This window comes from Polypterus senegalus, chromosome 14 (assembly GCF_016835505.1).
Source record: "Polypterus senegalus isolate Bchr_013 chromosome 14, ASM1683550v1, whole genome shotgun sequence".
Classification (NCBI taxonomy): domain Eukaryota; kingdom Metazoa; phylum Chordata; class Cladistia; order Polypteriformes; family Polypteridae; genus Polypterus; species Polypterus senegalus.
The window spans coordinates 9,988,364-10,001,063 of NC_053167.1; the positions used below are offsets into that span (position 1 = coordinate 9,988,364).

Sequence of the window (12,700 nt, forward strand, 5' to 3'; positions counted from 1 at the left end):
CTAAACAAATCCAAATCATATTATGGGATATAATCTACTGTTAAATTCTGCTCTACTTGTAAAATGCTTATTTTTATACTGTATTGAGGATTTGTTCTGTTCTGTGTATTGTATTGTATTGACCCCCTTCTTTTTGACACCCACTGCACCCCAACCTACCTGGAAAGGGGTCTTTTTTTGAATTGCCTTTCATAAGGTTTCTTCCATTTTTTCCCTACAAGGTTTTTCTTGGGAGTTTTTCCTTGTCTTCTTAGAGAGTCAAGGCTGGGGGACTGTCAAGAGGCAGGGCCTGTTAAAGCCCATTGCGACACTTCTTGTGTGATTCTGGGCTATACAAAAATAAATTGTATTGTATTGTATTGTATTGTATATGCATTTAAATCTAATATTACATTTTTAATAACAACTTAAATATGACAACTGTTGTATTTCAGCCAGGGTTACCACCAAGTGACTTCCTTTAGCCTTATAAAGGTTGACAATAACCCAAAATCCCCTTGCTTTTCATTGTGATTGGTGTGGTGAGTTTAGTTGGATTTGTGATTATTCTTGAACTTTTCTGACATTCAGGATTTTTGTGACCTTTTGTTTTATGTTAGACTGCATCTGTTGGATTTCATATTTGGGATTGTGGTTGCCTTTGGGATTGTCTGTTTTGAAAGCTTTGCCCTATGTGCCTTTACATCTTGTGCTCTTCTGAGCTGATTTTTGTGCCTCAGAGCATTTTGTAGAAATAAATCTTTTATTTATAAACTAGTTGTGCTACCCATCTAAGAAAAGTTGAAATCTAAGTAATCAACATAGACCTTGGCGTAAGCATTTGCAGTGCACCATCTATTGTTATGTATTTTGTAAAGCATGTAGTAATAAAATACATTTCATTTGTTATTCCAGCAGATGGTGAATCTTGGGCATTTGTACTAATAAACTCTATTGTAACAAATGTTTATGATGCATCATCTATGAGAATGACAAATGCAATGCATTTTATTACTACATACAGTATGTTTGCAATGTGCCATCTGTTGGAATGACAGAGACATAGTAACAGGATAGACAAACAAACACACAAACACAGAGGCACTTACAGTATCATTTTACTGAGGTGGATATTCTTCATCACCCTTTTTGTGTGACTAGATGGGGTTGATAGTTTCCCCCACTCATGGGCATTTCTGAGACATTTTTCAGAACTTCATATTGAAGAATTCTCTATGTCATAACAACAATGAGCAGTCAAAGTCAAAACTAAGGGATGGTGAGACTTGCTCAGAGTCACACCACTGGAAGTCGATGGATGATTGAGGAGGTGAGAAGACCTCCTTAGAAACATTATTATGGTTATAGAGTGAGCTGGCAAAAGAGTGGGCTTCATCATAGTTACTCTGATGGTCAGTGGAGGGGGCACTGGGAGTTAATTAATTAATTGTGAGGTGATGACACCAGTTCATAGTCACACACAAAGTTCAAGTATTGTACTGAACTGAGACCTTCTCAGAGCCATTATGGGCAGTTAAAGTGTAAAGTGGAGGTTGTATAGACTTGATCAGTCACAATAGAACTGGAAACTGGAAAGCAAAGGGACCTGCTCAGTGTCACGGTGCTGGTTAAACTAGGAGATCAGAAGGTTTGATCAGAGATTCATTGATGATCAGTCTCTGAAGTGGCTCAACTAAGGATAACACTGGGAGTCAGTGAATTAATTGGGTGATTATGACAACAGTTCAGAGTCACATTGGGATGGACGGAGACTAAACTGGGACAGAAGGATGCCTGCTCAGCATTACAATGCTGTTTTTTTACTAAACTGGGAGAGGAGGAGGACTACTGATCAGAGTTACACTGATGGGCAGGGGCTGAACTCTTCATAGTCATCCTAGGTGTCTTATGGGTTCAATGAGATAATAGAGGCCTGATCAGTGACTGAAATGGGAGAAGATTCAGTCTGATCAAAGCTACACTTCCTGAACTGAGAGGTGACAAGGCCTGTGCAGTGTTAACTGAGGGATCAGTGGCTGTACTGGAAAGTAAAGCAGCTGGCTGTGGGGCACAATGGGAATTAAAGGGTTAACTCAGAGTTGAGCTGACCTGCAAAGGTGGTTGGTGAGTAAGGTTGGGGGGCACAAGGAGTTTGCTTTTGCTGCACTCTGCGGGTTTAGCTTTGCCATGCTGTTTGTGTTATTTCCTCTCGGGGTGCATTACCGTCCCACAGTGACATAACACTTTATTTCCATTCAAACACCAGTCTCTCTGACTTTTGTCATCTTGCTTCTTGTATGTGTAATGAGGGATGAGAGAGGTGACAGGCCTTGCAGTGGTTGCTATGGCAGCCAGAACAATAGATGAGGATCCAGACAGAGCTCGTTGCTCAGGAAACAGTAAACAGTGCTGCACATGGTGAGTGTCTGAGGCGAGAAAGCATGGCTGCCGCGAAACCTCCAGCAAACCCTGCAAAGACATGCAACTTTGTGGCACAGGATCAGATCTGGTAAGTGTTACCAGACGAGCGTATTGTTATTAAATTTGAGCCAGATAAACAACAGTGGTTATGGGAAGTCGGAGGAGGAGTGTGTCTTAGAAGACGTCTGTTAAATAACAATGGAAGTGTGTGTGTGAGTTAAAGAAGCTGTAAATAGTAGTGACCAGGAATTGGGCAGTAAAACTAAGGAGCCAAACTGGATACAATAAGGCATGCTCAACAAGAGATAAACTGGTCGAGTTTCAAAAATGCTTCAATAAGTTACCATGAAAAATGCTGTCAGATGATCTAGAAAGTGGTGTATGAGAATCACTTCTCTGTGCTCGATTTATGGACAAATAAGACTGTGGTAGGTTGTAAAGCACACATAAAATGAGAGGCCAGCAACCATACTTTTGCTGGGGGCTTGAAAATGTATACTGTATATTCGTCCATTTACTTATCCAATTTAATAATAATAGTTCATTACATTTATATTGAGCTTTCCTGATCTATTCAAAGCACTTAATTTCATGCAATTTTGTTGACAAGGGGCTGGAGCCAGGCCTAGATAAAGGGCACTTCATCAGAGTGTCACCCAGTCTATCATATTCAGCTAACACAGAGTCACCAATTTGCCTTAAACCAGACACAGGATTCAGACAGTGTCTCCTGAAGATATGAAGTACTTGCAGTAAGCAGCCTCCTGATTATATTTACACCTTTCACTAAAGCTATGACAATGTAAGCAAAAAAAACATGAAGTGAATGAACCTGCTGAATCAGAGAGCCTGTACCAGTGCAGACACAGACAGAGAGTAAGAAAATAGACACTTGGGAAACCATTTAGTCAAATTAAAGTGTGAAGAAGCTGTCAACTCTTTATACTGCAAGTACATCCATGTCTGGAGGGCCTTGTGATTGTGTTTAGAGTAAAACAAAAAAGTAGCGGCGTGATAAAGATAAGAACTTATAAGTGTGTACAGACTATTGATTTAATGTCAGGCTCTACTTTGTTTTGTATTAATCTATTTATTATACTTCACATCTTAATCTATACTTCATGATAATTAATTCACATTTCTCCTCTTAATGTATTGTAAATTATTTACTTGATATCAATCTGTTTTTAACAGTGAAGTGGGAATCAGTCCTGGATGGAATGACAGAACATGACACACATTTCTAAATATGGTTAAAATACACAAACTCTTAAGCTGCACAAACAGAATGGACTATGGACCAGTACTATATACTATATATATACTGTATATATATATATATATATATATATATATATATATATATATATATATATATATATATATATATATATATATATATATATATATATATATATATATATATATATATATATATATATATATATATATATATCATAGTTTACTGTCAAATAATGCAAAGAGTACACAACACATGTTTTGCCCTTATTGGGCTCATCAGGTGTACACACTCCACTGCTCCCCTTGCTGGGATCGAACCTCGAACATCAGCATCAGAGACAAAGTCCCTTTATGCTGCACCACGGCATGTTGTTCGTTTATTTGACAGCCTGTAGATTGGAGTAATTACATTCATTGCATTCGTAGTCTGAGTCCCGACCCATACAATCGCAATGAATATATATATATACTAGCGACTGAGAGCCCGATTGAATCGGCTACAAATTCTACGTTTGTGCAATCCATACTTTCTCTGCAAAGAATTATTTGCTTTTTAAGTCCTTGAAATGATTTTGTTATCATGGCACTGATTTGTGCTTAAAATAAACCTTTTCAGCCAATGTAATGAAGAGCTTCCTGTTTAAATGGGGCTGCGAGACGTGAACTCTGCTCTTTGGCACACCTCATTTGGTTTTTTCCAGCAAACAAATTTTCAAAACAAACCGTATTTTACGACTCTAATCAGAATCGGAGTAATAATTACTGTATGTTGGCATGGTCATTCTAGATCTGAGATTGGCTAAAATTTAAACAATGACTGTTGTTAATACCCAGCCGTCATTACTCAGTTTGCCAACAGATGTCAGAAGGACGGAAGCCAAGACTGAACTGCCCAAAGATAGATTTCGACGTAGCAAGCAAATGGCGATATGTTCTAAATTACTTACGGTTCCGGAGCTGTCGAAGGGTTTAAGTCAGTCGACAATGTTAGTCCTGGAAAGTACGCCCCACCAAACCAACGTTCCAAAAACCAACCGAACTTACTGTTATCTGCTTAACCAACACCAACTTACTATACTCGGCCGTCCAGCGGCGTCACTGAAGCATTCGAACATTCTTAGCCAATCATGCAATACTGCGTCTGCGTTTGCCACATTATGTTCTAACTACAAAGGCAGAGTCCCATTGCATGGTTCCAACTTGCATTGAGTCGAGGTATTGACGCGAACACCAAACATATGGGGTATTGATGACGCGAACATCATACATACGGATAGTATCAAATTATATATAAGGATATATATATATTTATATATATATATATTATATATATATATTTATATTAATGCTAGCTGTATAAGCCCATTCTCTAAAAAGCACAGGGTCCTAGAAACTATTGAGAAAAGTCAGAAAGAATAATTGAAATGTAGAGATGTCAGGTAATTGAAAGGAGCTACTCTGGGCATCTCTCTCCTAGGAGGTTTCGTTTTGCCGATATGCTTGCACAGTTTGTGCATTAGTGGTTAAGCGACTGTCTTTCTTCAGAGATTTCATTTTGCCGATGTGTTCACCTCGCTTGTGTATTAGCTGTGGGAGGAAATGTAAAAGGGATACCATTTTGGCAATGTGCTCACCTCGCTTCTGTAATAGGCGCTAAGCAAGTGACTCTTTCTTCAGAGGTTTCGTTTTGCCAATGTGCTGGTCTCACTTATGTATCCTCGGAGGTGGAGCCCTTACCCTGACTTTACCTCTCACTTCCGGGCCCGACAGACACACACACTTCCACGTGTAGATGTTTATATTTAAGATATATCCCATTACCCAGATGGGATGCAAGTGCTATTATGCAAGTAAACTAGCCGAAGGGACAAGGAGATAAATTTGTACCCAGCCAGTATACTATAGTAGACAGACTGCAAGAAGCTGAGGACATGGAGTGGTTCCATTCCCCATATGCCACTTGTGCCCACCAGAGGGTGCTCCAGCTCCCCACACGACACAAAAGCTCGGCCACAAGTGTAAAAGCACAAAAGAGTGTTTATTCATGAGAAACCCTTCTCTGTAAGTGTTTCCCACAGCACCAAGTATAATACAGCCAGTAAATAGAAAGCACCCAGCAATGCTTTGTCTTCTCTTTCTCTCACTTTCTGTCACTGCCTCCACTCCTCCACACAAGCTTCATTCTCCTTCCTCCGGACTCTGGCTCCATGATTTGAGGCATCAGGCACTCTTTTATGCCGGAGCTGGAAGTGTTTCCAGAGGAGGTACTCCCCCAGCAGCACCCTCTCTCGACCCTCAGGGACCCTGACAGGGCTGCAGTTCTGGATTGCGGGTGGCTCAGCTGGGTGCCTATATGAGAACCACTGACACCTGGTGCATGGAGGAAGGAACATCTTCAAATCCTCTGTTTTTCTTAGTCCGTCTACTACAGTATACTCGCCGGGTCCAAATTATTTGCTTGTCCCTCTGGCCAATTTGCTCGTGTCATCAAACTGGCATCCTGTGCAGTTATTGGGATATCGGCCCGGGATTCCCATTCTCCGCCTACAATACTCACTGAGCAAATTATTAGGATCACCTATAAACCAGCTTATCCATGTAATTATCTAATCAGCCAATTATGTTGCAGCATTGCAATGCATAAAATCTTGCAGATTCAGGTCAGTAGCTTCAGTTAATATTCACATCAAACTCCCGAATGGGAAAAAAACATCTTGCTGATTTCAACTGTGGCGTGATTGTTGGCACCACAAGCTGGTTTGAGTATCTCAGTAACTGCTGGTCGTATGCGATTTTTTAAGGAACAGTATCTAAAGTGTACTCAGAATTGTGTGAGTATCCAAAAAGATCTAGTGAGTAGCAGTTTGGAGGACAAAAACATGAAAACATCTTGTTGATATGAGAGGTCAGAGATGAATGGCCAGAGGGTCGTGCTATGGCTATGGTAACCCAGAAAACCACAACTGTGGTGAGCAGAAAAGCATCTCAGAATGCTCATCACATTGAGCCTTGAGGTGGATGGACTACAACAAAATAAAATTATGCTTGGTTCCCTCATGTCAGTCAAGAAGAGTATGTCAGGGCTGTAGTGGACACAGGCTTGCCAGAATTGGACAGTTGAAGACAGGAAAAACATAGCCTGGAATGAAGAATCTTGATTTCTGCTGTGGCAAACAGATGGTAGGATCATAATCTGGTGCCAACAGCATGGATCCATGCACCCAATCTGCCTTGTGTCAACAGGCAAGGCTGGTAGTGGTGGTATAATGGTGTGGGGAATTTTTTTCTTGGTACACTTTGTGTCTGTTTGTACCAATCGATCATCTCTTGAACGCTACAGCCTTTTTCAGTATTGCTGTTGACCATGTACATGGATACAATTTACCAGTCTTCTTAATAGCTTCTACCAGAATGATAATGCACCACGTTACAAAGCAAAAGTCATCTCAAACTGGTTTAATGAACACAATAGACCACCTTTGGTAGGGGGTAGAACAAGAGAATCACCGAATGAATGTGTTTTTACGTTGACAAGTCTGCAGAAATTGTGAGATACAATCATGTCAACATGGACCAGAATCTCAATGGAATCCATGCTACAGAGATTTGAGGCTGTCTTATGAGCAAATGTAGGCCCTACTCAATATTGGAATTATGGCCTTAAGAAATAACTTAATAAGTGTATATCTATATGTACTGTATGTATGAGTGTACGTATTTATATCTATATCTCTATCTATAGCTATAGAAAGAGTATATAATGGATATGTGTATGTACAGTATACCTGTATATAGGAAAATATACGAGAAGTCTTAAAGTCTTTAACTAAAAGCTTCCTCAAAACTTCACATACTTTCTGTCACGAATCACCTGGCATGAAAAAGTAAAGCTGTGCTTTTACATGTCTTTGTTTGTAGTAAAAGAGAGAGACACACCATGTGTGCTGTCCCTATCAAGCCCTGACTCTAAGTCTCCCCAAGGAAGGAAAAGCTAATGAGCTTCCTACTAAGCAACCAGTGAGCGCCTGCTTCACATCTCCAGCCTAAGATGGCTGTCAAGCTAAGTGGCTCCAATGTACAGACAAACACCACATTCAAAATTCATGACAAAACATTGAAGGCAGGAAGAAAAAAAACAAATTCGGTATAAACAGTAACCAAAAGCAGAAGAAGGCAGTAACCTGCAGGAGCACTCAATAAAGAATATCTCCAAGGTGGTTTCTGGCACTCCTGTTCAACATTGACTGCTGCACAGCGATACACCAGCACACGTTCACAGACGGTGGAGCACCAGCAGCCCCAGGCTTACCGTGTATACGCAGATAAGCCTGGCAGCAGGTGCTATCCTAACAGTTTCTGCTGTGATGGCAGTGTTATACAGTGAGGAACAAAAAGAAGAAAATAAAATGCTGCCAGCTGCGAAAACTCTCAGCCTTATGGAGCCACACTTGATCACTTCTGGTATCAGCAGAGGCCCATCTATGGCTTTAAGAACACAAGAATATAATTCCCATTAGCGAAGTCTATAGTTTACTTTAAATGGCTGGTCTTTAAGGTGATTTCTGTACTGTCCATTCACAAAAAACAGCAAGATGGCACCTTCCTCCAGGTCAAGAAGTGTACACTTAGCGGTTAGGTGGGAGAGGAATCCATGTGTGAGTCTTTCCTGGTCTACCACTTTCTATTCCTTTGTTCTTCCTGCACTGGTGCTCCTTCCTGGGGCACTTGTGAGACACCATGCCTTATAGGGTCTACTACCACCTAGTGCCCCCCCTGCGTTCCTACAATGGTACATACACAACCACTCTTCTTGCCAGTGAGGTTCTGTCTGTGATGTGACTTTTCTCGGCCATGTGCTATTCTGGTGGCATCCATGCCTGTGGCAACCTACTGCTAACTTGATACTTCGTCACAATATAACTCACATAAATAAAACAAACTGTCTTTATGTGGTCCTGTAACTGCTGTAACTCAGAAAGTACGTAAGATACTGACTTAAAATGTTGTGAAATTAATCAAGAAGATGGTGCAATGCAAAGTCTAAACACAAAGGGCAAAGTGAAATGCACACAGTCGTTATTAAATATGAATTGTTGATAGGGCATTGCAGTCTAGTTCAGCGTTGGTTTATTTGGGTAGGATGAGTTCAGGAGGATATGTGAAGATACACTTTCAATAGGAGTAACATTCATCAACTATGCCAATGCTGGATCTCCCTGCTATAACTCAATCAGTCAAGAGTCTCTTGGAATTTCGTCACATTCACTTTGACCATATGTCTTTGCAGGAAAAGTCACGTTCACATGGAGGAGGAGGCTGCCCGGGCTTGGCCTACAAACTGGGGATTCCTTACAACATCATACCAGGAGGTGAGCTGTCCTGATATCTAGGAGTGCATCTTTGTGTTTTTCAGTCCACCACGAGAGCTGGAGGCGGTGGGATATTTCAATGTCCAGTTAGAAGACAAGATTGATGTAAAGTTTTGACAGTAGTTGTCAGGTTACACTGGGCCTTTATCCTAGCCTATTTATTGCCCTGTGCTCAGACTTACGGTCAATCTTATTCCATCTCTAGAAATGGTTTGCCTGCAGGTCCATGTACCTTCACACTCTCCCCTGTTGGAACAAGATTGATCCAACTAATTCTCACTCTCAACCTTTCTACTTGCCTCGTATTCTGCCAGGCTAACATCTTCTTGGTCCTTATTATTTTGCTTAGTCCAGCTTGGCCCATTTTGCTCCTATTGGCATTGAATATTTCAGCTCCCTCTGTCGTTTAGGACCAGTCTGTTGTATAAGCATCTCCAATTGTATTCATTCAGCCCTACTTACATCTGCTAGACTCAAACCCTGATTTCAAGTCACCTGTTTCCTTCTCTTTTCAAGCTGTCTTCAGGACACAGAATCTCATTCGTCAACATTGTGTCCACTACTACTTGTTCTCTTTAAAAACATTTGTCTCCATTTCGTCTACACTACCCTGGCATTTTTAACCACTGGAAATGGAGACTTTTGAAAGTGCACTCCAGAGACATATATTTCAGCATTGATAGCTCAAGATTGCAGAAGAATGGGTGAAGATGGAGAGCTTTAATTGCACTCTGATTGGTTCGTGCTTAATACGGTATGTAGCACTTCCCTGTTGGAAGGTGACAGATAGTAGCACTGTGAAACATCACTGTACTTGCACTGACATGACTCCCAGTCTGTCCTCTCAGCCGCTTTGCTCACCTTGCACTCATACATAATTTTCAATTACACTTCCACCTGTGGTCATCCAAGGGAAACGAAGGGTCTAATAATAAAATAAATGTTGAGGTGCCTGTTTATGTCTTTGGTCCAACAAAACCAGCGCACAATGGTGCAAAAACAAACAAAAGATTCACCCAATGGCATTATAAACAACATAAACAATGCCTCTAAAGGTGTCTTTAGGTTACTCGGGATCAGTGTACAAAGGAGCTCCTTCTCTTCACTCTCCCAGTCAGTGAGTGACCCGTCCTTCCAGGTAGTCATCCTTTTATGGTCTCGGGACTGAAAGGGCCGTAGTCAGTTGCCCTCACTGGGCAGTCTCTAAGCTCTTTGAAGGCAAAGGAAGACAACATAGTTAGTGGCAGCGCCCCCTCTTGGGCTGGGGTGAAATTAGATACCTATGAGGAATCTATAGGGTGACCCTATGACGTGCATGTGTGACACCCCTCATTTTGAGTCCAAACAAAGCAACCTTCTTCTTGTTTTTTTGCATTCACCATTGTTGTTTTAAGTGTGTAAATGCATACTACAAATGAATGCCCAGTGTAGAGTACACTTCCCTTTTCTTATTTGGCCAATACATACACGTCCAGTGTAGCTACATTTTCAGTCATTTTAGTGTGGACTGAGATACTTCTGTAAATGATGTGAAAACGCTAGCATGGATGTAACCTGACTGATAAAATATGCTCATTACTCACAATCCTCTTAACCCGGGTTCAGGCCACAGCGATGACATGAGATACACATTTAAAAAGAAGGCCATGGCATGTAGGAAAAAGTTACAAGAAACCAGAAGGTGAAGAGCAGTTTACTGAAAGCTCTTCCCGGACCTGGAAATGCTTCTTTGGCCCAGACTTGTGCTCTCCTAAACGCACTTTGTTAATTTCTTATCGTAGCTGGTGGTGAACAATTCAGAAATGAAAAAGGACAAGAGTCAACTGGAACTGCCTGAGCAGATTCAGACGCGACCTACAACCCCTCCAGAGAAGTATATCCAGGTGAGGTGTAACAAATGGGCAAGTTAAATTAAATTTCATGATGAGAAGTGCTATATTAAAATAAGTGATGTCTGTCTAGTTCACAGAGAAGGTAAAGGGGACGATCAGAAAAGAGCAAACACCACAGGGACAGGAATGACGACCACCTGCATAATAAAGTGTATAGTCATCAGCAGGATTAAACATCAGAGTCAGAGAAAAGAGTCGTAGTCCACCTAACAGAGGGCCGGGGTCAGATTTCTAAAATGCACAAAAAGAGGCCCAAATTGTGGCTAAACAACTTTCTACACAAAAAGGGTTTTATAAAGGATGAGAGAACTTACATAGTGTATATTTTTTGCTACTCTGACCCAATATTTCTGAGAAACTGGGATATGATGAAATTCTAGTAGAGGAATGCAGCAAAACCAGCTAATTCATATCACTGAGGTGATGAATATGATGCACTGACTGTATTTTAGTTCCCTAAACTGGCTGACAGGTCAGGAATGTCTCACCCAAGCTCCACTCCATCATGCCCATGGTTCTGGAAACCAATTAAATGACTAGCAAGACACCTCATTTAGTTTTCATATGGTGTGAGTGCACATACATAACATAACAGGTTTTTGCCAACATAAAAAGGCAATTTACAGCAGTGTCCAATTCTCCTAATGTACTCAGAGTAATTTACGGCACTCATATTGCAATAAGGGCACCTAGGAAGAATGAATCTGCTTTTGTTAACTGTGAGCAGTTACACTATATTAACACATAAGCCATCTGTGATGCCAAGATGAGACTGACAAACGTTGTTGCTTGGTGGTAGCTTTTGTAGACATAATGGTGCTATACATTGTGGCAGGCTTGTTGGTAAGGTAACTGGCTGGACACTCAGTGTGTCCTGTGGCCTGCACTATTCACTATAGCAGCAATCATGTCATTATATATGCCCGGTGACAGTGTCTGAGCTTTTCAGGTGGGAAGCACCTCTACTAACTAATGAAGGTCTGCAGCATCATGATAGCATATGCTGAGGTTGATTAGCATGATATATATGATTGTTTCAGGGTTGGCATGTACTGTATGCACATTTACAACATAAGCATCATTGATAAATGGTAAATTGTGTAGAAACATGCATATACCAGGTTTTGTAAATCAGACTTTTCTGATTTACACATTTTCCTGTTTTTTTGGTGTACGCTTATTTTCCATGCTCAAATACATGCAATGTTTTACAAATGATGCCCAAGTCTGCTCCTCAGGTGTACAACAAACAATCCTGCACTTCATTATTTCTTTTCATTACTTTCAGGTGGCCCCTTCACCTCCTCTACCTCAAACCACACAGGGTTTCATAGGCTGGAGGTCAACTGTCCCAGAATTACAGCTGGAACGGTACGGGAGGGTCTATAAAGGCCAGAAGAGCTTTCTTAGAGACATGAAGTGGCCGAGGGAAGCCATCAGTTAATTGTGTTCAGCTCCAGTCACTCAAGAGAACTCTTGGATTGACAGTTCCGCCTAGGTTGTGATTGGTCCTCTAGACGTCACAGATCCAGCAACTGGTTTTGAGAGCTTATTTTGTCCATGACATTAAATAAAGTTGTACACATCAATATGCCTCAGGGTCCTATTGTGCACAGTTATATGGTTCTATACATTCAGAATTAAGCTCTGAGGTCCAGTTCTTTTCTGCTGAACATGAGAGCATGTGTCCATCAATAGACACTTACATACAGTATCTAGGTTTCCAAAGTATAACCTTCCCATCATTTAGTAACTTGGATTTAAAGTGTCCTCCATTATCTTCTGAGAGACTTACTA

The 12,700-nt window shown here is 40.9% G+C and overlaps 1 protein-coding gene across 1 annotated transcript; it reads left to right on the forward strand.

Moving 5' to 3' along the window:
• The first annotated feature begins 2,386 nt into the window (after window positions 1–2,386).
• LOC120514831 (uncharacterized protein C20orf85-like) lies at window positions 2,387–12,482 on the forward strand. The gene is made up of 4 exons (XM_039735424.1): window positions 2,387–2,488; window positions 8,930–9,011; window positions 10,793–10,894; window positions 12,192–12,482. Exons 1-4 carry the CDS (start codon window positions 2,421–2,423, stop codon window positions 12,345–12,347), a joined length of 408 nt encoding a protein of 135 aa, XP_039591358.1. The 5' UTR covers window positions 2,387–2,420; the 3' UTR covers window positions 12,348–12,482.
• Window positions 12,483–12,700: the final 218 nt, after the last annotated feature.